Raw genomic sequence first — 25,646 nt, 5'->3', positions numbered from 1 at the left:
GTTTTCTACCCCTGAAAAGGATCTGAATAACATAATAAGCAAGTCTGATTTTTTTTTGTTTAGGGAGAACTGTATGCACACTGGGGAGTTAGATGTTCTTTTCCAAAACCCATGGAACTTTACCAAAAGTAATCCTTTTATTCCAAGGAAGAAGTCCAATAAATTTTAAAATGTAGAAGCTGTACATCAGAAATGCGTCCCCAGATAGTGGATGTCCGAAGACCATGAGCTCTTTTAAATGTGTGACCACAACAGCTCACTTCGACATCCTGACAACCTTGACGGCTGCAGCTATGGTCATTGCCACTACTATGCCCATTTTACAGGTGGCAAAAGCCAAGGCACAGAGGTTGCATTTCACACCCAAGGTCACACAGCTAGTAAATGGCCACAGCAGGTATAACAGCTAGGCAGTCTGGCCACAAAGCTCACATCTGTAATAGCTATGCTGACAAAAATGTGCGTTCATCAAAGTGCACAATATTAAAACAGCACACTTCAACTAATTCTTAGATTAAAGAAAAAAATATGCTCTCTGGTGAATTCTCTACAAATAAGTGCCCATAACAGATCAATGGGAGACAGCCATGGCAGCACAAAGAGGAACATGTGTAGCCTTTAATGCATTTACTTAAAAAAAAAAAAAAACAGCTTAGTAATACTTGATGCTTGAAGATGAGGAAAGAGAATCCTACTTCAAGAAGCTAAAGTAGGTATTTCACAATGCAGCCGCAACAACGAGGAAGACAGACAACCTAAGTAACAACTAAAGACAACAGCTGGCTCTTTTAAAAGATCAATACATGTCGGCAACTAATTCCAAATATTTTCAGGCAATGTATGGGCCAAAGAAAGTTTGTGAGCAGGCCAGGGCTGGCGTGGGAGCCAAGGACGTGCTGCATCCTCTTCTGCACAGCAAGCTGCTGGCAGCCACCACCTCCCGGGAGCGGGGCCGAGGGGCTGGACCTGACCAGGCACCGCCACTCCTACCCTGTGTTCTGTTCAAGTGTTTGGAGTTTTCACTGTGCACATCTTCAAATATATACTAAAGCAAGAAAACAGTGTAACAGACTCCCAGGTACAAAGAGCTGAGATTCCGTAATTAGCTCATGGCCAATCCTGTTCCACCCAAACCCAGGCACCCCAACTTCTCCTGCAAGTCAGATTTTTTTGAAGCCAATCCCAGACCCTGCATTCCATCTCTAAGTGTTTCACTGTTTATCTCCAAAAGATAAGGACTTGTTTCTGATAAAGAACCATCATAAGATGATCACACCAAAAACGTACCACAACCATGCGTGTGTGTGTGTGTGTGTGTGTGGGTTACAGAAGTACTGCACACTACCTGCTTAAAAATCCAATCACAATCTAGTTTAAGAGAAGTATGGGATGCTTCACGTACCCCGGCCCCAGACATGCTGAAGGGGGCAGGAGCACCCTGAGTCTGCACATGGGGACACTGAGGCTGGGACCAGGCACAGGGCTTGCATCAGGTCTCCTGATGACACAGCCTGCCCTGGCTCCACACTACTTTTGAGAGTAACAACAGGCTAATTAACATGTTGGGGCCACACAAATCCATGACCATAAAGAGACAGGCTCCTACTCCTACACGTGACACAGTACAGGACCAACCTCTGCTGAGCCACTGCTCCAGGGCAGGCCCTGGATGAGGTGTTTTCATCTCCATTTTTATCACTTAATGTTCAGCCCAGGAGTGGGTGATAGGCTGGGCTGCATCCCCCCAAATTCCTATGCCGAAGTCCTACTGCCCAGGATGTCAGAATGTGACTGTATTTGGAGATGGCTCTTTACAGAAGGCGTCAAGGTAAACTGAGGTCATACGTGGGGCCTCCCTCCAAAGTGACTGATGTCCTTGTAAGAGGAGGAGGGGAGGACGCAGACACACACACAGAGTCGACCACAGGAGGACACGGGGAGAACGCGCCATCTACATGCCAGGGAGAATGGCCTCAGAAGGAACCAACACTGCAGGCACCTTGACCTCTGCACTCCAGAGCTGGGAGACATCAAGTTTCTGTTGCGTCATCCCCCAGTGCATGGTGCTTTGTCACGACAGCCGAGCTGCCCGTAGAGAGAGATGGTATGCCATCTACTTGACAGATGAGAAAAGAGCACGTCAGCTTAGAGCTGTGACCTGGGCACCATTCGAGCCCAGATTAGAGCCCTAAGCCATGCTCTCTCCACAGTACCAGGAAGCTGATTACAGACAGCAGGGAGGGGCTGGCCAGGGGTGTGGTGGGCTCATGGTCAGCTGGCAGGATAAGCAGACCGTCCCTCCAACCCAGCCTCCTCGGGGGCAGGTGCACCAGCTGCCCTTGGACTCCTGTGACTTGCTGCAGCCAAAGGCATGTGGGTGAAATGACAGTCACGGCGGGGGCGTGGCAGGAAGGACCGCACCTGCTTTCCCTGCCCTCCTGTGCCTCTGCCGTCTGCAATAGGAAATCGCACAGTGGCGGTGAACGGAGCTGTCCCAGTCAGCCTGCAGGCCAGCAGTGACAAAGAGCACCCAGTGAGCCAGACTGTGAGCAGCAACGAATGGCTGTTGTTTCAAGCCCCCGCAGTGGGGGGTGATTTGTTACGCGTCTCTAGCTAACTGATACAGAAGGTCGCCAGCAGCAGCATAAAACAATACGTTACAAGCACAGACTCTGAGGTCAGACTGCCTGGGTCTCAGCCCTGTCCCCACCACCGTGGAGCCGTCTGACCTCGGGCACGTTGCTTCACCTCCCTGATCTTCCACATCAGCTTAAAATGGGAATGCGTGCAAGTGTCTATCTGATAAGGTTGCTGAGAGGACGGGACTCATTGAGATGGTGTCTGTAAGGAACCAGAACCCTCCTGACACCCCGCAACTGATCACGATTGTTGAGGCAAGAGAAGAGAGGTTAAACTTGCCCTGGGAAGCTCTAGACGGTACAACCAGAACAAGCAGATGGGAGATCTTGGGCCTCTTGTTTGTTTGAATGTTGACATCACATCTGCCTTTCCCTACTAAATTAGGGAAGTGGTGAGCTCCCTGTCACCAGAAGGTTCAGCCATGGCCTCATCCCATCTGAAAAGGGCGGGACCAGATGGCCTCTGAGTCCTCGCGTCAGACGACAATCATCGAGGCTGACTTTCCCGTCCGCAGTCCGCGATCTGGGAGCAGAGGGAAGGCAGGGGTGAGACAGCAAGAATGCAGGGTTTCAGGGCCCACGACATGAGTGCAAGTCCCAACTCCACTGTGTCACCTTGGGCGAGTCCCTGGCTCTCTGTGACCCTCATCAGCACAACGGGGTTAATACTCAACCCCACCTATGTCACAGGGTCTTTATGTGGATGGAAGATGGCAGAGGATGGGAACCTGCCTTGTAAAGCAGACGTCCCAGTGACAAGCAACATCCATAGAGCCAGCCACAGTGACGGACGGCACTCTGGGCACAGCAGTGAGAAAGCCTTCCATCTCTGAAGTCCTCCCTTTCACTGGGCCAGGATGGGCCAGGATGTACCAAGCATTCTATCCCCACAGCAGGCATGACTAATCAATCACAGAAGGCACTCCTCCCCACTGGGGCTGATCCTCTGCTCAGGGTTCCAGTGACCACGCCAACAGGCCAGACCAGACTGACCACCCAGAACTTCCTGTCCCCAGGCCAGACCACAGTCCAGGGACGCGTCTGCTCCTGCCTTGTTCCATGGTGTTCACAAGGTTGTAGGTTCCAGATCTACGAATGCACCCATGGATGTCCTGGGGCCCGCCATGTCTGGGACGAGGGCAGATTTTCCCAGCAGTGGACACCAGCCTTCCAACCCTGTACAACCTGGTCCAGGCTACACAGAGACTACTAAACCTCCTAAAACAGTAAGAACATAAGTGCCCCCTGACCTGGGGATCCCACCACTGCCAAACCCTCAAGTAAGAACCCAGCAGAATCTACACACACACGCGCGCACGCGCGCGTGCGTGCACGTGCATGCACAGATGTTCGGGAAAGCACTACCTATAACCAGCAAAAAATGAAAATAAAAAAGGTACATTCCATTGCTATAAACAGGGGAGTAAAGAGACAACAGTACATTCCTTCAGAGGATGCAGAACTGTAAAAATAAATCTCCCTTAAAACGGCAGAAACACAAGGCAAAGCTGGACGTAAACTTAGGAAGGAAAGGGCTCGGAACCATGAGGCATCCCGGACAGAGACCGTGGGTGCCCACCAGCACCTCCCTCCACTCCTTCCTCACCATCAGAACCCTAGTGAGGTTTGAGAACAACATGCCCCGTTTTCCAGACTCCCCTGTAGCTAAGATTGGTCATGAGACACAGTCTTGGCCAATGAGGTGTGAGCAGAAACCTTGGGTGGGCCATCCAGGAAAGCTCTTTAGATAGGACAAAGCCCACATGGTACATGCCTTTCTCATTTTTTCTTTGGCTTCTCACTCCCAGGAGGATACTGGAGGTGATGCTGGTGGTGACGCAGCCATCTTGGAACCATGAGGCACTGGCCTGAGCACAAAAGCCAAGTTGAGGTGGCTGAGCAGATCGTCAGTAGGAGGTGGAGTCTCTGAGGACACCACGGAGCCACCTACCAGCCCATCTACCTGGCCCAGACACCTCAACTGAGGAAGATGAGACTGTTGTCCGGTCAAGTCCCCATTAATTGGGTTTTCTGCTGCAAGCAGCTGAACACAATCTCTAACACATTCATTCTGATAAAGTGAACAAAACAGTGGGCACGTGTGGGCAACAATGAGCACGTGAACATGAAACACTAAAGCCATTTTGTACATGACCACAGACCCACAGGGGAGTTCTGGGGCCTCCCCCCACTCTTTATAAAATATGTTCTGCCATTGCTTACTAGTGTTCAGTGACATGGGAGCTTTTCTGTGAATCAACCCACACCAGCATCCACTCTGCCTCGGTCTGTGACCCTCTGGCCTGCACACTGTCCCTAATCCATGAGAGACCCGTTCTGATCACTGCCAGGGCTCCTCAGTACTCAGGGCACACAGTCTGTAAGCTTCCAGAAATGGCACCCTCGCTGGGAGCCCCGTCATAACAACCAGACCCTGCAGGAACATCTCCCCAGCCCCCCGCAGCATCCTGGAGCCCGGTCCTCTCCTGGGGCCCACACAAGACATGTGGCCCAAAGCCCAGGACGGCCCATGTCAGCAGCACAATTTTTACACCGACTCTAAGAGACATAAAGTCCCAAGACCACCTGGCAAGCCACGGAGTCGAGAGCTGTCTCCAGACAGACCCAGGGCCATATACCCCAGTTGCAACGAGGGCCACGGTCCCCCACCACAATGCTGCCTTCAGCTTCCGCTTGAGGGGTGGAAGCCCAGGGTCCACCAGGGGTGCTCCCGACACCTGCGTGACTCCCCCCCAATTCCATCTGAGTGACTCACCCCTACCCCCAAATGACTCACCCCATCCCACCTGAGTAACTTCCCCAAACTTTACCTGAGTGACTCCCCCCAATCCCCCTGAGTGACTCACCACAGTCCCACCTGCATGACTCACCCCAGTACCACTTGAGTGACTCACCCCTACCCGAGTGACACTCACCGCAGTCCCCGAGTGGCTCCCCCCCACCCCACATGAGCCAGCTCACCTCAGCCCCACCGGAGCTCTCCCTGCCGGTCACCTTCCCTTGAGAAACCCCACAACTGGACTGGCCTCTCCTGCGTGTCCCCCTCTGAGCCGAGGGAAGGAGCTCCCTTTCCGGCGCACACATGAGAATGAGACACACAGTTCACGTGATCGTACACGCACACACACGCACACACACATGCACACACGGACACGCAGACACACTCGCGCACACGCCCCTCGGCCCCCACCCTCCACGATCGGCGGGAGGCAGCGTCTCCTCCAATCCCGCAGAAGCGGCTCAGTGAGGAGAAGTCCCCAGGCGGGGGGCCATGCGGCCATGTCGGAGACAACGCCGTCTGTCACAGCTGGCTGAGGGTGTCACCAGGAGCGAGTCAGCGGCGGCAGGGATGGGCCGAACATCTGACAGTCCACGGGAGCCCCGACTGCCAAGAAGTACCCAGCCCCAAAGTGGGCAGTGGACGGGGTGAAGGCCGCCTTCGCCCAAAGTCACTGGGGTGAGTGGGTCCGGAGCCGGTGCACGACTGGCCGGAGCTGGGCCCTCCGCACGGCTCCGTGCCCTCTGCTGCGCTCACGCCAGCATCCTCATTGTGGGCCCCAAGAAGACACGGTCTCTGGCCCACAGAGGGAGGGACACGGCCAGAGCAGTGCCTGACGGGGGCTCCGAGAGTGACCGGCCGAGTCACCTCACCTGGCTCCTTCTGGGCTCCAAGATGTGGGCCGGGCAGCAGCAGGGGCCCAGGGCATGACGACGGCGGGGCGGCTCCCCTGCTGGCTGCTGGCCCCCAGGCTCTGCCCCTCCTCCCCGGCAGGCCTCACCCGCCGCTGGAACTCACAGCACCCCAGATACATGCCTACGCGCCACACCTCTGACAGGATCCAAAGACCCCACCACCACTGGCTCCACACGCTCACCACCATTCCAGGGCCCTGACACGCCATCTCGTTCCCGACATTCCATTGGACAGTCCACCAACCAACCCTTTTGAGGACCAAGTGGCTTTCAGGTGCACAGAGCCAGCACAACCCAAGTACTCACTGTCACCTTCTGACTGGTGTGCAGGGGACAGACACAAGGACAGTCTCAGCGCCTTGAGAGCACCGTGCCAGGCTGCGTGGAGGGGAGAGCCCAGGCAGGGTCCCAGGGACAGCCAAAGGCCATTTCGCAGACAGTCGTCTCTTCCCACCGGGCGCCCAGTTTTCTCACGTGGGTCTGTCACTAGTGGTAGTGCTGGGGACTGACATCACACATCGAAGCCTGAGGAGTGGGACACTCCCCATGTGGCAAGACAGGCCCCTAACCCGCTGTCTTCCATTAAAACCAAGAGCTTGAGTTCAAAAGGCTGAGGCCGCCTCCGACCTGCACCTGCCCAGGGACCCCCAGGCACATAACCGAGTGGGAAGATGGCGCCCTGAGCCACTCAGCCCTAAGTCGTCCTGCCGTCAGGGGCCAGGGGTATGGCTCAGGGTCTAGCAGGCCTGCCCCGAACACCTTCTGGGGACCCCGAGCCCAGTCCCACCCTGGGGGCTCAGGAGTCTACCCAGGATGCTTTGGCACAGACACAAAACTAGGGCACCGTGAGCGAGGTGTCCCGGGATGGCGAGGTGTCCCAGGACGGCAGTGGGCTGGGGGCAGAGCAACAAGTCCTCTGTCCAAGCCGGGCAAGGACAGCAGGGGGAGGGCAAGGCACAGCTGGCGAGCGGGAAGCAGGCGAGAGTTCTGGCCTGGGCAGACACAGCAGGAACTGGAGGACTGGAAGGGGCTCTGGCTTGAGGACCGGGCTCTGACCCGAGACGGGACAGGCTACCCGCAGGCGAAGACGGAAGCCACGGGCTTTCCCAAAGGCGGTCATGGCAGGAGACATCCCAGGAAGCCACATTTTCTCAACAGGGACAGGCTGGGGATTGAACAGCTGGGCTTGCACACTGTGGCCCCAAAAGCCCACAAGCCTGGCCCCCCGCGCTGAGAGCCTCCTTCCGCAGCTGGCAAGATCCCTCGTGAGGGCCAGCGTCACGGGCCATGCCGGAGACGGATGTCCCCAAGGGCGTGGTGGGCCGCACCTGACAACTTCCCCGCTTCGTGCACACGACAGCTTGGCATCCACCTAAACGTCATCCTAAGGACCTAAAGCCCCAGGTGCAGGTCAGGAGGCCTTTCCCAGGTGTGTGCTTGGTATTCACAGCAACACATGCCAAGTTCTGTGTTCTGCTTCACAGAGGAGGGAGCTGAGGCCTAATGGACATGAGCAGGACTGGGGCCACAGGACCCCAGGATCTGCCTGTTCCCCGAGCCCCTCTGGGCTCAGTCCCAGGAGGCACACAGGGTCACCTGGACGGGGAGGCTGCGGCCACAGGTGCGGCACAGACCTGCCTCTCCCAGCCTCAGAATGCCAGGCCCAAGCATCCCTCCTGCCACACCAAAGGTGTCCCCACCTCCTCCACCGCCCCTGGTCACACTGCCCCCTCCTCTAGTCTGACCCCATCCTTCACCAGGGCCCCCCGCTGGCTCCTCGCAGGGCCGGGCACACGAGGAGGGCGAGGACAGTTCAGGGCTGGGCCGTGCAAGTGGCTATCCCCCGGGGCAGGTCTCCTCACTGCTGGAGGTCCGGCTGACCCCCCAAAACCCAGGCAAGAGCAGGGGTGGGGCAGCGGCCCCCAGCCTGGAAAGACCGTCCAGGGAACGCTCGGCGCCGATAGCTGCTCACGACGTGCTGCCCGGCGGGGCCAACACTCTCGGGCTCACTCCAGAATTCTCTTCTCTCTCCCCACCACTGCCCACTCTCCTACCAACCATCCCCTCTTCTCTGGGTCCGCAGCGCAGGATTCTACTTTTTTGTTCAGAGATTGACATCAGAGACTGTACCTGGGTTCACACCAGCGCAAGGACGGAGAACCTGCCGCTGAGGAGGACAGAGAAGAAGTCTGCACGAACTAGAAGCTCTGGCCCTATCAGCCCAGGGAGGGGCTGCCCAGGAAGGTGACCGTGAGCACGCCTGGCGGGGGCATGAAAAGAAGTACCTCGACCTTGACAATGGCAGGGGGGATGGTCTGCTCTCCCTGGCGGTCCGACCAGACCAGGAGAGCACACACACAGACCCAAATGGCTCAGAGGAGAAGGACCAGGCTTATGGAGGAGTGACTGGGAGAAACTCAGGGGCTTAGGACGACCTCCGAGTCCCTGAAGTCGGTTAGGGACAGAAGGCAGACCAAGCTTTGATCACCCCTTCCTTTGGAGACCTGTAAGCTTACGGGTTGGGTGCTCTTAGCTGGAAAGAGAGAACCTTCTACAGGCAGAGATCCCAAGGTTGGGACAGGCAGGAAGAGGGGTCTCCCTTGATGAAATGAACACCAAGCCCCCGGCCCCCAAAGCTGGCATGGAGGAGGACGTCCCCTGGGTGGAGGGGACCCTCATCTGAACACTCACGTCCCAAAATTCCACTGCCCGTGCGACTCTCTCAACAGTGCGGACCGCCCCTCCGTTATCAGCCCAGCCCACCCGGTGCCCTCGCCCCCAAATTCCTGGGGCTCTGGCAAGGCTGGTGGAAACAGAGGGCGGGGCTGCGTGTGCTCTAGCTCAGAGGAGCAGGTCCCTGGGGCCGGCGGCCTGTCTCTCCAGGCTCCCTGTGCCCATCCTACCCTGGACTACCCCAACACACCCTCCCGCACTCACCTGCACCTCCCCATGCATGGGCTGAGTTCCCTCTCCTCTTTTGGGCCTGGCCTCCCAACTTCCAGTATCTGAATGCAGATTTTCTCACCCCTCTTCACGTGACCATCATAGAAACTGGTCACCCCTTTGAAAGAACACCCCCCTGACAGACACACACCCCTTCCCCACATGGTGCCCCACCACATCAGAACCGCACGCAATAGCCTCGTCATTCATCTACACACACACCACTGCCTTACACGCGAGGTAATGAGCTCCTTGTCACTAGAGACATTCAAAAAGAAGCTGACGGGCAAGGGAGGTTCTGGGCTGTTAGTAATCCTGTGTCTTGACCCAAGTGCTGGAGACAAGGACATGGTTTGTCTGTAAGAATTACTGAGCAATACATCGTCACTCGGCATCAGGGAAATACAGATCAGAACCACGGTGAGACACCAGCTCACACCAGTCAGGTCGGCTGAAACGAACAAATCAGGAACAACAGATGCCGGCGAGGACGCGGAGAAAGGGGAACCTCCCGCACTGCTGGTGGGAATGCCAGCGGGTGCGGCCCCTCCGGAAAACAGTATGGAGTTAAATGGAGTTACCCTACAACCAAGGTATTTATCCAACGGATACGAAAATACTGATTCAAAGAGTCAGGTGTGTCCCAATATTTAGAGCAGCAGTGTCCACAACGGCCAAACTGCGCACAGAGCCCAGATGTCCATCGACAGAGGAATGGAGAAACAAGATCGCCATATATGTCCCCATACATGTATAAGGGAATATTACTCAGCCAGCAAAAAGCATGAAGCCTTGTCATTGGCACCCACGTGGATGGGACTAGAGGGTAGGACGTTAAGCGAAATAAGTCCATCAGAAAAAGGCGCACAGCACGTGATTGCACTCATCTGTGAAATTTAAGAAACAAAACAGATGAACATGGGGAAGGGAGGGAATAAAAACAAAAAGAGGGAGGCAGACCGTAAGAGACACTCGAGTTGGGGAACAAATGAGGGGTGCTGGAGGGGACGGAGGACGGGGAGACAGGGAGACCTGGGGATGCGTGAGAAGGAGGGCACGTGATTAAATGGGCTCTGGGCCTCACATGCATGTGATGAACGACTAGATTCTACCCTGAAATTTAAAAAGAAAAATTAAAAAAGAATTACTGAGCAATACACTTGTCATTTAAGTGTACTTTTCTGTGCAAACATTATAATTTAATAAATACTTTTTAAAGATTTTCATTTATTTGTCGGAAAGCGGGGGAGTGCGTGTGCAGGGGCCAAGGTAGAGGGCAAGGGAGGGTCCCAAGCAGACTCCCCCCTGAGCACAGAGCCTGACCTAGGGCTCACCCTGATGACCCCGAGATCATAACCTGAGCTGAAACCAAGAGTCGCGCGCTTAACCCACTGAGCCACCCAGATGCCCCTCGATAAACATTTTTAAAAATCGAAAGTGCCTGGGATTGTCTGAGAGCTTCTGAGGAGGGATATGGGGCCGGCAGGCCCTGGAGATCCCAGTGTCAAGGCTCTCACACTGATGGAGACGCCGGTGGGGGCCCTGTACACACTCACGGCCACATGCCTCCTCCCCCCGCCCAGACCGGAGAGGGAGAGGGGCAAACCCGCGTGACGCAGGAGTGAGCAGGCCAGGAACGGAGGACGCAGGGAGGCTCGGAGCAGTAAATGAGGGAATGAGTGAGCGGGTGAGTGTCCGGAAGGACGGCGGTACGCACGCGAGGGTGCACAGAGCATGGACAAGAAGGTGCCTGGAGGACCCAGGGAGTGAGAGATGGCAGGAGGTGTGGGCACAGGGGCCTGGGGAGGAGAGCTGCACCTTGAGGCCTGCTTCCCCTCCTGCTGCTGCTCTGACCCCCCGGTCGAGCTGGGGAGACGACCCCGGGAAGAGCAGGTACTGGCAGCGAGAGCTGGAGCCCTGGGTCTCCTCTGACACCTTCCCTGCTCAGAGCACTCCCTTGGAGCCTGCATACACTTCCGCTGTCTCTTTCATGTCCCCTGGAGTCAGAAGGGACCTCAGGTCTCTGCCTCTGCCACGACTATAAATAGGCAGTGTTTACTGGAGGGCCATTGCCACCTCGAGGGAGGCCGGGTCCAGGCAGGGCCTGGGGGAGGAGGAGGAGCCACAGCCTCGCAGGGCTCCTGCCCACGGACGGTGGCCACACAGGAAAGGACAAGGGAGCGCCACCCCTCGGGGTCCAGGCCCCCCATGTGCCAGAGCAGGCCCCTCACCGGGGTCTCGCCCCGCAGATCTCCTGAGCGGTGCAGTGACAGGGAGAGGCAGAAAGGTGAAGATGGAATGTTCCACAGGCCAATCCTGGGCTCCTGGGACAGCGCCATGGTGGGAGCCCAAAGGGAATCACGGAGTTCACGGCCCTCTGCCTCCCTGTGCTGCTGAACCTCAGTTTTCTCATCCAGCAAGTGGGGCAATGGTCCCGGCAGGCTGGGAGGGGAGGCGAGCTCACGCGTGTGTACGCTGCTCCCTGCGGCACTGGCCTGCTCTGGCCCTCAGGGCCTGCGTCCACTTTGCATTCCCTCGCTAGATGCCCACCTTGGGCAGGGCCTGCAGGCGCGGGAGGCATGGGGGTCCAGACACAGTTCTCCTGGGGTCCCCCTCCCCACGCTGACAGAGGGGGAGGCGCAGGAGCAGGGGCGCAGCTCAGGGAGGCAGCAGGTGGCAGAGGGGAAGGCCAAGCTTCCCTGGAGGGTGAGGACCTGCCAGGAGGACGCAAAGGGCCCTCCCCAGTGGAGCACTCCCTCTGGGCATCCCGCACCCAGGGCGCAGACGGGTTAACTGGGTTCCGCTGTCCCTACTCCTCACGCTGGAGCACAACCAGCAGTCTGGGTTTCCAGCTCCCCTCCTGCCTCAAGGCCAGGCCTTATCTTGTCATCTAGCCTGTCCCCAGAGTCTCAGAGGCAACGCAGACAAGGCAGGAGCAGGCACACAGCGAGAGCATAAACTCTACATTGGAAACTATACCCAGGAGTGCCAGAAAACACCGGAACCTGCTCTCCACCACGGGGAAGCCCCGTTCAGGTTCCACGTGCCAGTGAGAATCTGGAGATGCCCCTCTGGGCTCCCAATTCCTGCAGGCAGGGGACCTTAAGCGAGGAACCTACTGGAGCCCCAGAACTGATTCCCAGAGTCTGCCCCACCCCCAGCCAGCAGACCCTGCCTCCTGAGCCGGTCACCCCGGCGCCCCAGGGCCACCGGCCCAGCTTTGGATGCTCCCCAAGGGCCCGGAGAGACACTGCTCCTCCAAACTGTAGCCAAAACCAAAAACCCCCATCTCCTTCCCCACCTCCATCCCCCCACTACTCAGACCAGTGTCCTTGGTCCTCTGGGCCCTGCAGATGGGATGTGAATTTAAGTGGGGCTTCTCCATCTTTCATGGTCCTAAAGGGGCTGACAACTGAGGTCACAGATGTTAGAGTCAACACAGAGGAGTCACGGAGATCCATTCTGCAGTCAGAGGAGCGCCGGCCTTGGGGCAGCTGGGGCCCAGGGCACCTCCTCTAGGAAGGTCGCTGGTTTGCCCCTGGGGCAGAGCGGTCCTTTAGGACTTTGCCCTGGGCAGAGGAATTCCAGCCAGGCCCTGGGCCTGGGGGCAGACTTCCAACCATCCCGCTAAGCAGATTAAGGTATGGCGTTGTGTGTGGGGGGGTGCTCCCATCTTCAACAGGGGCCACAGCCCCGCAGGTGGCTTCAAATGCCACAATTGTCAGAAGCCACAGGTTCAGAGGAACAGCGCCTGGAAGCCACGGCCGGCTGTGCTGAGCGTGCCCTTTCTGGGCCCGCTGGACCTGTGTCCCCCTCCCTCCGCCCACGGTGCCTAACAGCCGGCCGGGGGGCCGGCGTGCTCTCCCTTCCCAGCCTCACGGGGAGGTGCGGCCACGGATCCAGTGCAAAGTACTAATTATATCATTTTTAAAATCCATTTCCGAGAATGAGCTAATAACTGCACCCGAGAAGCGGTGTTCACTTACGGACCACGAGTGCCACCAGAGCCCGCCTGCCTCGCTGACGGGGCTCAAAGTTGCAGCGTGCTCGAGAAATCGCTCAAGGTTAGATTAAAAACAAGAACACCCGTGAAGATTCACCTGACTCATTAATATCGCCGTCCAATAGGAGACAGCTCCTCGGAGGGTCTGGCTTGGGGCTGGTTTTTGTTCTAGGCCTAGGAGGACCTTAATTTGCATTTATATTAAAAAAGAAGAAAACAAACAGAATTAGCTAGAAAGGTGCTTTGTTTCCTGTAAATCTGAGCTCTCCTGCTAAACATTTTCCTAAGGCAGCCGGCATGCACTTGGCCTCTGTAGGGGAGCGTGGATTCACACCTACTGTGCGCAGGGCGTCCTGCAGGCAGTGGCAAGCACGGAGGGGCCCACCAGCCCTCAGCTTCAACCTGGCAGGTGAGCACTGTCCCCGGCTCCTTCCACAGGTACAGAAACCACACTGGGAAAAGAGAAATGACCTGTCTGGGTCCTCCAGGGTGACCAGACTTGGGCTACAAGCCAGCTCCCTGGGCTCCAAGCTCAGGTCGGGGAAGCTAAGTAAAGGCAGTGTTCTCTTCCTTGTCCTTACATATGTATTCCAAGTTTTCTTTCCAGAAACTCGGGTGGAAACTCAAGGAAGGGAGGGAGAAGTATCCACAGCCATCAGGTGCCCCTCTGGCCCTGGACGACAGAAGTCCCACCCGTGCGCCCCCGCTGAACTAACGGTCTCCATCTGGCCACACGTTCCTTGACTTTTCTCTTTGGAGCCTTGAGTGTTGGAAGCACGTGCCCGGAATTACCAATAAGGATTAATAAACACCCTCTGATGGGAACCTTGTCAGTCTCCCTATTTCCTTTTTCAGGTAAATGGGAGCATCTTGAGGTTTGGTTTTCCCTCCAATCCTCTCCTCGGTGTTGTAGCTCAGCACATGAGACCAGCCACGGGTCTCCAGGGCTCATGTCAGTCCTGGGGCTGGTGTGCCCACAGATGTCACCTGCTTTGGGTCTAGATCACTAAAGGCATGTTTAGGGAAGGATGGGTCTCTCCCCCAGGGCCGTCAGTGCTGGAGGCATATTTCTCGCCCTCGGGCTCACAGCCAGTGGGACCCTGTACCCCCAGGATCACCACCACGTGCACCCGGACATTGCGACCGCAGCTTGGGCTGCAAGTTGGAAGACAAGCATGACGGCGACAACTGCCTGGCCCTTTCAGAGGCTGGAAGCACAGGTGGGGGAGGAAGGACTTTTCTGCATTTTGGCGGTGGGGTGTGGGGGGGTGCCAAGCGCGTGGGGCCGGCGGGCCCAGAGCTGGTTACGTAGACAACAGAAGAGCGGTTTCCTTCCAAAAACATAAAAACCTGCACCAATGAATTAAACATTTCAGACAAGATGACTCCCTACAAAGTCTTCTCCACCAAGAAGCCGAGACAGGCCGTCCTGTGTTGGCGCTTCCTGTTGCATATGGTACTGAGCAATCCTGCTTTTTCAGCAGGCAGAGCTTTCCAGACAAAGAAAAATAGCAAGGGGAAAATTAGAGAAGGAGGTCCAGAGGACTCAGGGCGGAGGGAGGAGAGAAGTGTGAGCAGGAGGAGGCCTCATCTCACAGCGAGGAGGCACAGGGAACTGGACTGGCCCAGAAAAGAGGCCACGGGAGACAACACAGTGGCCCTGACAGGTCCACAGAGATGTCCGTGCAGAAGGAGGGTGCCACGGGGGGGTGGGGGGAGGACAAGTTGCAAACCACAGAAACCACAGAGATGCCACCCTCCCTACTGCCACAGCCACTGGGGCGAAGTGACCTGATCCAGTTCCCAAGGGTCTCAAAGTGTCACACCTGCAGGCTCTCCAAACCCCCTGACCTCAGTGGGGGCACTGCCCTAGGCACCATTCAGAGGCTTTGCTCCGTGGAAGCGCCCTGGGGAGAGGGAGCCACAGGAGTCCCCAGGGTGCACCAACCGGACTCCCTCCCCAGACCAGGGCTGAACCTCCCCAGTTTCCCGGCAGCAGGCACACTTGCCTTCCCCACAAGCACGGCCTGGGGGTGGACAGGTTCTGCCCTCCTCCTGCCCTCCACTGCCCTCTCAGAGCGGTTCACCGGGCTGCCACCCCCACCCCAATCACCAGAGAACAAACTCTCCTCCCCACCCCCCACCCCCGGGGTCCTGGCACGACCAGGCTCCAGAATTCCAAGAGGAGCCAGGAGGGAGGAAAGCTGAAATCTGGGCTCAGACAAGACGAGCCTTGCGAGGGTCCCCCTCCGCCCGAGTCCCTCTCCGTGCCGCGGAGCCAGGCCGGCCCTCTCCAAGTCCCGGAGAGGTAGTAAGTGTAAGGCTTGGAACCCCGCGCAGCCCAGCCCGCGCTGGGGCGGTGGGTGGGTGGGTGTCTGCTCTGGGATTATTCTTAGCGCTCCACTCTCTTCGCAAAAGTGGCGCCTCCGCCCTCCAGGCTCCGGCACGCTCGCTCGGGGCTCGCACGCCCGGCCCAGACACCGGCGCGGAGCGCAGCTCCGGGTGGGGTCCGCGAGGGGAGAGGCTCGGAGGCGCAGGAGAGGCGGGGGCTCCGGAGAGAGGAGGGGGCGCGGCGGGAGGGGCCCCCAGGCGACAGGCTGCGTTTAACCCTCGGCGCCCCGCACCCAGCCCTGCGCCGCGCGCTCAGCCGCCTCCCCGGACTCCTCCCGGGGCGCGGGGAGCCCCGCGGCGGCGCGCCCATCCCTTACCTATAGTGGTGATGACCGTGATGGCAAAGTAGAAGGAGCCGGCGAATTTCCACTGGACGCCGGCGCGGTGCGGCTCCGACTGCAGGATCACCAGCTCCAGCTGCCGGTAGTCCTCGGCGCTGATGTTGTACTTCCCCTTGATCCGGATCTCCTCGGCTTTGAGTTTCTCCTCCTCGCGCATCTCGTGGTCCGACTCGAGGGCGTCGAAGACGGCGGCGCCCACCAGCAGGTAGGTGAAGGTGCAGACGATGAGGGACAGAGTCCGCACGTTCTGCCTCTTCATGGCCGCCAGCAAGGAGCCGGCGCGGGGGGCATGTCCCGCAGGCTCGCAGCCGCGCGCGTCCCACTGCAGCGCCCGGCGGCCGCCGCCGCCTCCTCCGCCGCCGCCGCCGCCGCCTCCAAGTTGTAAGCGGCGGCGGCAGCAGCAGCAGCAGCAGCAGCAGCAGCGGGGAGGCGGGGGGCGGGGAGGCTGGGGGGGCCCCCCTCCGCCGGGGCCGCCACAGCCGCCGCCACCGCGAGGCGGCTGGCGGGGCAGGGGCGGCGCGGGCCCGGGCTCGGGCGAGAAGGCGGACAGGCACAGGAGGCTGCTCGAGCGCCGGGGCCAGGCGTCCGGGAGCCCCGACACCCTGCGCCAGACCCGGCCGAAGCAGCCCGCCCCACTGCGCAGGGCCATGCACGGCGGCCCCGCTGGGCACCGCGCGGGCCGCGCTGCCCTCCGCACCCCGCCCCCCGCTCCCGCCGGAAAAGCAGGGGCGGGAGCGGGAGCCGGAGCGCGGCCGGAGGGCGGCCGCCTGGGCCCGCGCCCCTCCGGGTCCCGCTCCCGGGCGGCGGCGCCCAGCTAGGAGCCCGCAGGTCTGCGCGCGCCTCGCGGGACCTCCTTCCCCTTCAGCCCTCCTCGCCCCCCCCCCTCGAGGGGGGGTGGAAAAGTTTGCGAAGTGGCGGCGTCTCCGGAGTCCCCAGCAGGCGCGGAGGGGGCCGAGCAGGTGCAGCGGGCGGGGCAGCCCGATGCCCGAAGGTCCGAGAGCCCCGCGCCCACCCGGCCGCGCAGGGGCGCGGCGGGGTCCCCGCCGGGCGTCGGCCTGTCCGCGAAGTTTGCTCCGCTCAGCCCCCGAGGCGCGGGAGCGGGGCGCGGCCCCAGGGCGGCAGGGCCCGTGGCAGAGCGGCCTCGGGGGCGGCCGGGGGACTGCGCGGCGGCGGTCGGCCAGCCCGCTCCTCCGGGGGCGGCGGACGAGGCGGCGGCGGCGGCGGTGGCGGGAGGGGTCCCGCGGGCCTCGCGGAGCTGCGGGATGGGCGCGGGCGCATGAGCCGCGCCGGGGTCGGGGCCCTCCGGCGTCCGGGCGTCCGGGGAGGCGGCCGCTGCGCTGGTCTGTCAGGGGCGCTGCGTGCGTGCGCGCCGGAGGGAGCCGAGTGTGTGTGCGTGTGTCTGTGCGTATGTGTGCCCGTGTGTGCCCGCGTGTGTGTGCCTGTGTGTGTGTGTGTGTGTGTGTGTGTGTGTGAGCGCGCGCGCGCGCACCCGCGCGCGCGCGTGGCACCTCGCTCGGGCGGGAGGGCCGCGGGGGGCGGGGGCCGGGCTACGCGGAGGCCAGGCCTCCCTCCCTCCCTTCCTCCCTCCCTCCCTCCCGCAGCCTCCCGGGCGCGCCACCTCCCGCCTGGTCCCCAGCCAGCTGGCGAGGCGGCCGCGGCGGCTCCGCTGCAGACCGAGCGCGGCGCGCGGCGCACGCGGAGGGAGCCAGGGAGGGGCTGCCGGTGCCACTGGGGAGGGGGCGGAGGCGGGCCGAGGCCTGGGTGTTGCCAGAGTGGGGGTGGGAGGCGGAGCCACCAGCAGGTTTCGGCGGGGGATGGGAGGATAAATGAGGCTGCTCGGGTCCTCGTCGCCCAGCTCCCCGAGAGCGCCTGCTGCCACGCGAGGCGGACAGTTTGGGAGAACCGTGCCTGGGGGAGGAAACGGGATTCAGCCGGAGAAGGCCGACCAGCAGCTTAAGGGAGAGGAGAGATCGGGGCGGGCGGGGGGGGGGGGGGGGGGCGAGAGCACGAGGGGAGGGCGTTCCCCGGGGCCAGCCACCTGGCGCGGCCGCGTGTGCCTGCCGGGGCGCACCTCCTCATCGCGCGCTGGGGTCCCGATGGCCGCCTCAGCCCCCGCGAGCGTCGCTGGACAGGTGGCCCAGCACCTGCTGATCCAGAGCTCTTATCCGGAGAGTGCTGAGCATGGCACCGGCCGCCACTCTTGGGGTGCGGGCCTCAGGGAAGGATGCCGCATCCCCCCTTCCTTGCCTCTCCCCGATGCTTTTCCCAGAAACATTACTCGGTTCCCCGAGGCTGGGCGCCGGGTGTACCCAGAACATGATCCTGGCCCCTCCTCCTGCACACGGCGCCTCGCGATGGCCCCACTCCCGACCAGCCCAGGGAGGGAACCCCAGGCTCCCGCAGGGGCGCAGCTCTTCTTTGAATCGGAAGACCGGCTTTCTCCTCTTCCCACATCAGCCACCTTTGCCCGCTTCCCTCAGTCCCCCTCAGGTCGTCGAGGAGTTTCCCTCGATCACCGAGCCCCTTAACCCTCACTTGAGCGGTGGAGCTCCCAATGGGTAGGCTGAAGGCGCCGAGACCCAGGGCTCCCCTTCCCTGGGTCTGGCGACCTTCCTTAGACCCCAGCCAAGGAAGAGGTGGAGACTTGGGGAAAGGGACGCCCCCCGGCGGCGGTCCAAGACAGCGGGCAGGAGTGGCTGAGGGCACCGCGGAGTAGGCCAGGGAATGGACCCAGCCTTGCGCAGCTGGCTGGCTCCGGAGCGCTGACCCCTCTGGGTCGCCCCCTTGGGCGCTGCTCCGGGCTCCCCATCCGCAGGCACTGGGGGCCAGGCGAGTCTGGGAACCCTATGCCTCACGGAGGCTCCCCTGCTGGGGCGCTCTCCACCCTGTTTCTGGGACTCTTGGGTGCTTGCGCCCCCGGCCCTACGGACAAGTGGGCCCGAGCTGGGGGCCACATCCGGGCTGTCGGGTCGACGTTGGGCCCGCCGGCGGCGCCGTTAGGCACAGGGAATGGGAGGTCCCCCCGAAGCAGGTGCTCCCCTGGAATTCACGTTGGAAACCGAGGCCCCTGCGCTAGGTGAATGCGCCTGGCCGCCCGGTGAGTCACCGTGAGCGGGCGACAAGGATTCCTGCAGCTGGTAATTAATCGCGCCGTGGCTCGGCCCACGAAGGAACCCCAGTTGGGCCTCCTGCCGCCCTGCAGCAGCGCCGCCCCTGAGTCACAGCCGTCGGGCCTCGGCCGTCCGGAAGCCGCCCGCCCGCCCCGGCGCCGCCAGGGGGCACTGGACTCCGACCCACAGGTGTCCCCGCTCTGAGCCGACTCCGCAGCGGAGTCCGGGCTGTCCTGCCTGCAGGGGAGGGGGCGGGGGCGGGAGGCGCCGGGAAGCTTTCCAGAGACAGACCCCAAGCTCTGTGGAGAGCCACTCTCGGTTTCCACACAGCCTTGCTGGAAAACGGCAGCGTTTGTGAGCTCCCGGAAGGGACTTGGGAGAGTAACTCGTCCCAACTGCTTGTCTTGCAGATGGGAACACGGCCGACGAGAGAGTCACGGGCCTGGGGCTTCCGTCCAGCACCTCCTTCAACAGTTCCAGCTGCCTTCTGACCCCAAAGTCACAGCGCCTTGGATAGCCACAGCCCAACCTCTCCAAAAACAAAACAAAACAAAAACCTTGGTTCTTCCTTTTCTTCCAAAATATGGCCTTTGGACTCAAAAGAAGCCCAGGAAGCCAGACTTCTGGGAGCGATCTTGAGGGCTGGAGGAGGACACACATGCTCCCACACAGCCCTCTGCACCCCACATCCCTCCCACGGTCTTGACCTACAGGTGGACGCGAGCTCCGTGAAGCAGAACGTGGCTCTTGCGAGTCTTCCCAGCACTGTGTCCCCAGCGCTCTCCGCCTCACTCGCTCAGCTAGCAGTGTGGGCTGGTACCACCTGACAGGCCACGAAGAGGTTAGAGCAGTGACCATGCCTCTGGGGAGCCCAAGCCCCTCTCTACTTCCACGGTTCTGGGAGCACCAGCTCCAGCCCAGATAGGAGTGGATCTGGAGCTCCGCTGTGGCCAATGAGAGCCCAGGATTCCCCCTGGCCCCACAGATTGGCTGGGCGGGGCTCAGCTCCCAACCAATGAGGAGCTCCCTGGGAAAGCATCTCTAAGAGGAGGTAGGGCGAAGTAGGGGGCGGGGGCAGGAAAGCACCTCCGTCCGCACCCAAGAAAGAGATGCCGGATTTGGGGCAGCAATGCATTCTCTGTGCAGCTTAGGCCACTCAGGGCTGACCAGTGCCGCTGGCGTCCTGTCTGTGCTCCTCCACTGGTCTGTCACTGGGCCTCCCTGGACCTCAGTGTCATCTTTAGTAAAAACAGACGCCTTTGATCAGATACTAAAGAACATCATGGTTCATAACTCTCTCTCCTGCCTACTCGTTGGCTAGGTTCTCTACATGCGTCGGGCATGTTCTTAGCCTCTAGGGGCTAAGGAGTATGACCCCAACTTATCCAGAGAAGCCAAGCAGTGTTTTCTGGCCCCACTTGGTGAGTTGGAGTGGAATCGACTCCCAGCCCGGCCCTTCCGCGGCAGCACTCCGTGAAACCCATCCTGCTGCTGGCCGGAGGCAGGGAGCTACAGTGTGCTGGCCAGGCTCCCGGGCTGGTGCCCGTGTGCCTCTGGGCACACGCATCAGTGCTGGCCCAGGACTGATGGCCGAGACTTCCAGATCATCACATCTCCGTGGTGCCGCTCACGCCTTGACATGTTAACGCCCCCATCTTTGAAAAGAGGCAGAGGAGGCAGAATCGTTGCCCCCATTTTGCAGATGAGAAAGGTGAGGCAGTAAGCCCCGTGGGCCCCAGTCACAAATAGAAGAGAAAGCTGTGATGGGATCCTCCCCTTTCCCTGAGGGCCCATGCCAGCACTCTGGGTTCCTCCCTGCACCCCTAGCTTTACCAGCCCTCACTGATGGCTCATGGGCCATGACGCCTGCTATAGGCAGCAGGTCTGCATGTGAAGCCCCCAGCAGGGGCAAATGCCAGAGGGACGCACTCTGTAACCAGCAGCCAGGTCCATCAGGCGCTTGCCAGACTCTTTGGGATATGAATAAGCAGGTCCCTGGGGAAGTGTCTCTGGCCGCACTGGGGATGCTGGTTCAACGGGAAAATTCAGGATTTCTCAGAGCCCTCAGTCTGCCAGCAGGCACCATGGGCCCAGACAGGAGTGCTGTGAACAGCACTTCCCAGATTCGTTGGATCACGGAATCTGCCTCTGGGTTCAGAGCTGGCCTCAGAGCCAGGTCCCAAGCCACTCTTTGGGAACCACAGCCCCAGCCCGGGTTGCTGGGCATAGAGGGGCAAGGAAGCCTGGATCTCACTTCTGGACCCACACAGGCAACCCCTCCTCCAGCTTGGGTCCTGGCGGCCTCCAGCCAGGCCATCCCCCTCTCTCCTCTGCCTGCAACTACCTCTGAGCACGCTGGCTCTTGCACTCCCCCGCTGAAAACCCTCTAGGAGCTCCTGGCCAAACCTCGACCCACCCTCGGTATCGGCACCCTCGGCTCCTGCCTCCTTCTTCCCGTCCTGCGGGGCAGCCATTCAGCACAACGGTCCTCGCAGCCCTTGTTCATGCTGTTCCCTCTGCCTGCGTACCTTTCCCCGTTCTCTTTGGGCTCGCATCTCCTCATCTTTCAAGATTCAGTTCCGGCAGCACGTCCTCCAGGAGCTTCCCCGGTCCCCTGGGTGGCCGAGGCTCCTGTATCCCTGCACATACTCCTGTCACATCTCCTCTGCCGGACTCAGCTCCTCGAGTGAGGGCTGTGCCTGCCTCATCTTGGCCGTGCAGGGCCTGCCGCTTGGCAGGTAACCAGCAGGTGCACTGCTTGATGGCAATCAAAGGGCAGGGTCAGGTTCACTCACCAGCTGGTCTGAGGTCACAACCCCACAGGAGGTCTCTCTTAGGAAAGCAGGAAGAAGTAGATGCGCAGAACAGAGAGGGAAACGTGCTGTGCAGACGACAGATGTGGCTGCCTGCCAGGATCCTGTAGGTCCCCACACTTTAGGCCATGACTCTGATGTCACTGGGGGTCCGGTGCAGTGAAGGAAGAGGAGAAAGAACAAGAAAGACAGAGAGGGAGAGGGAGAAGATGCCAAGAGAGAGGCTCAGGCAGAGGAAGGAATGGGGACTGGGTCTGCAGAGGGTGGGGTCAAGGGCCCCAAGGACTGGAACTAGTAGATGGGTGACCTTCCCTTGGCCTCGGCCCATGGCAGACATTGCTAATCGATCCCAGCCCTGTCTTTGGCCGGAAGGATCTTGAACACAGGCATATACACAGGGCTCATCCTGGGCCCAGCACTGACCTGTTTCCTTTCAAGGCCATCACCAATCTGGCCTCAGCTGAGATGGCAAAGAAGAGCCTGCACACAACATGAGAGGACATAGGGAGCCATGATAGGTTCTTGAGCAAGAGAGTGGTGCAGTGATAGTGGTGTACGGCCCTCTGCTATGCTGATCCTGGGTACATGTTTCTTGAACACCTGCTGGATGCTAGGCCCGAGTTGGGTGTTGTGTCCTCATGATAACTCTGTGAGACTGTCGTCGTCCTCGCCGCCAGGGGACGAAGCTGAGGCTCCATAAGCTTAGGACAGTAGCCAGGGCGCCACTGCCCTTGTGAGGGTGGGGGTGGGGTGGGAGTTAGGATGCTGTGTCCTGGCCTCTCCAGGCACAGACAACAAGGGGCTGGACCAGTAAGGTGGCAGGAAGGACAAGAAGGAAGAGGGAGAGTGAGCCCAGTCCCTGGTACACAGCAGGTGTTAGAAGTTATTTTGTGGATTCCATGATTGAATCCGGAAGATGCCGAGATAAGTCCCAGGGTTTGGTGACACGTAGTGAGGGTCAGACTGGAGGCAGACGGGCTCCTAAGATACCAGAGGCAGAACCACTGATGGAGAAGGGAAACTGCCTTGGTCTGCCCACAGGGGTCCAGAACGTTATGTCAGGGGGCAGGGAAAGTGGTTCTGAGAGTGGACAGTCAGAGCCTGTGGCCCTTGGGTTGTCAGACCTCCAGCTTCCCCAGATACCTGTTGACAAGCGACCTGGGTATATGCGCTGCAAACTGGCCGGGGCTCCTCCCAGGGCGTCAAACCCAGGTGGGCTTCCCGGCATTTCTTGGGTCTCAGAGACTTCAGCGCAGTGTCCCAGTGTGGCAGGAGGGCACAGTCACCCGGGGAGTTCACACACGACACTGCTGCGGGGACAGAGGGTGTGGGGAGTCGGGGCTCGGGAGGGCTCTGACCCGCCCCCGCAGCTAGGGGACTTTTAAGAGCAGGAACTTTATTTAAAGACGGCAAACCAGCCAGTCCTCCCAGACTCAGGGGCACGCGGCAGACGAAGGAAGCACTGGGAGGCAAAGCCAGGCTAAGGTGCCCTGTCCTTCAAGCCAAGGACATCTCCAAAGCTCCAGGCACACGCGTGCGCGCGCGCGCACACACACACACTTTATTAGAGGATAGGTGGTTAGTGGACTCCAGGTGTCTTCATGGGGCCCGTCCCCATGTGGGCCTGGCCCATGAAGAGCTCCACCGCCTTTCCCGAGGAGCCAGGCGCTGCCAGGGTCAATGCGGGAATCCTGGAGTCTCCCGGCCTGCAGCTGCCGCGAGGGGCCCCCGGAGCCGCCAGAACCTGGGCCACCCGGGAGGGTCTCCCAAACCAGGGCCTCGGGGGCAGGGTGCCCCAGGCAGCTGGCTGTTCTAAACCCGGGCTCAGCCGGGCCCCCAGGGCAGCAGGAGGGCCCAGCACCCCGCCTCCGCTCCCCGGTCCCTGGGACTTGGCAGGACAGAGGCTCCGGGTGTTTGCTGACTGGATTAATGAAATGGATTCGGGAACAACAACCCCACATGGCCCGGAAATGGCCCTGGCGACCTTTCTCTTGGGCACTTTCCCACCACCCAGTGCCTGGAATGATGTGATATTCACAGGGAGGAGCCGTGTGTGGAGCCCAGCCCCCTGCCTCCTTAAAATAAATAATACAATAATAATAATAAATAACACAAAAGGAAAAATCAAAACCCTCTGCTCTTGAAAATAAATGAGAACAACGCTTGGCTGTGGCGCGGGACCCACAGGACTTGGGGCAGCAGCTCGCTCCGCCAGGGATCCAGATGGGAACCTGAACACCATGGTGGGACCTTGCCTGAGCTTGCCCGGGGGTGGCGGGGTGGGGGGCACCTGGAGGAGGGACAGAGCCAGAGGCAGGTGGGGGACTCTGTCCACACCCAGTGGGACCAGGCTGCCCGCCCTCTGTCCCGGGGGCGCCTCTGGGGGTCAGGGGCCTGGGTCGTACTCAGGCTGTGGGATGCGTATGTGGGAGTCGGGCCACCGCGGTCCAAACCTGCAGGTGTTACCTTCTTGGGGGGGTGACCTGGGGCGAGTGAGGCGTCCTCCTGGGGACGGGGGTGAGCAAGAGAAGGGCCAGCCCAACGGATGAAGGGACCCGGGGAGCGGTGGCTCCTGGCGGAGGCTGGCGCCCACCCAGTGGGCCCCGGTCCGTGCGGCACTGCTGCCTGCAGCGCCCTGCCCGCCCGGGACCCGTGTTCCAGCCCCAGGACCCTGCCACGCCGCCAGGCCCTCCCGGCGGGAGCGGATTCGAGCCCCTCACCCGGGGTGTGCGATGCCTGCGCGGACAGTTTACCGATCCCCGTGGAAAGCGCCTCCGTGTTTTCCCTTCTCAGAAGCCTGGCGCTCGCCTCTGCTGTTTTCACCTTTGTGTGGCAGAAGGTATTTTTGCAAACACAGCCGCGGTGGCTGCGGCTTCACAGAGCGATGTGGGTCCCTGTGCACACGGCCGCTATTTTGGGGCCTGGCAGGTGCACCGTTTGGATCATTCCAGGCCTACTTTCGGGGAGGAGGAAGCGGGCGGGGCCCTTCCAGTTCAGCCAGCCCGCTCCAGGAAGGCTTCCTGGCCCCAGGCTAGGTCTGGGCATGACCCCGGCTCAGCTCTCTGCTCTGTCCCCTGCTCTAGGCCTGGAGCTTCCTAAGGACAAGAACCCCTCTGAGTCCCCTGCGCAGAGAGGGCTGACTAAACTTTCACTGGGTTGAACTAGTGCCAGGGGCTCCGGGTACAAGCTCCTGGGCACCTCTGAGAAACTTTCTCTGCCTCTGACCTGCTCTCTACCCCCAACGCCACCTGCCAGCCTGGGCTGTCTGTACCGGAGGGTGCAGGTCTCTGCCAGGTGGACGGGAGACAGCAGGGTCTGGAGTCAGAGCCCCAGCGGTACCATGGGGTCCGTGAGAGTCAAGGTCAGCCTAGACTGGGGGACCCCAGAAGGCTTCCCAGCAGGGGAACTTGGCCTTCTAATCCCCAGGCCACGGAACAGGCTACTCCCCAGCTCCCACAACTGAACATGGAGAAGGCTTCGTTGTATCTTGATGAGCACATAGTAGGCCCCAGTCTATGACTTAAGTCTGTCCCCCCATCACCCAGGGCTGAAAGGAGCACTGGCAATTAGACCTCCTTCCTCCTTTGACAGATGACACGTCCATGACCCATCGTCGACAGAGCTCGGACACCATCTACTTCCCGGGTCCCCTGAGCCTAGGGCAGTCTACACAGCTCAGCGATCCAGCTCTT

The 25,646-nt window shown here is 60.3% G+C and overlaps 1 protein-coding gene across 1 annotated transcript in view; it reads right to left on the bottom strand.

Moving 5' to 3' along the window:
* The window catches only part of KCNK9 (potassium two pore domain channel subfamily K member 9), a 74,269-nt gene extending 57,892 nt beyond the window's left edge, over nt 1-16,377 (bottom strand). The window contains exon 1 of the mRNA XM_032873480.1: nt 16,008-16,377. Coding sequence (XP_032729371.1) covers nt 16,008-16,290 — 283 coding nt within the window. The 5' untranslated portion in view covers nt 16,291-16,377. The remainder of the gene's footprint in view (nt 1-16,007) is intronic.
* Between the last annotated feature and the right edge of the window lie 9,269 nt (nt 16,378-25,646).

This window comes from Lontra canadensis, unplaced genomic scaffold (assembly GCF_010015895.1).
Source record: "Lontra canadensis isolate GAN:19392208 unplaced genomic scaffold, GSC_riverotter_1.0 scaffold49, whole genome shotgun sequence".
Classification (NCBI taxonomy): Eukaryota; Metazoa; Chordata; class Mammalia; order Carnivora; family Mustelidae; genus Lontra; species Lontra canadensis.
Note: the sequence above shows the minus strand (reverse complement) of the source record. Positions and strands in the feature narration are given on the sequence as shown.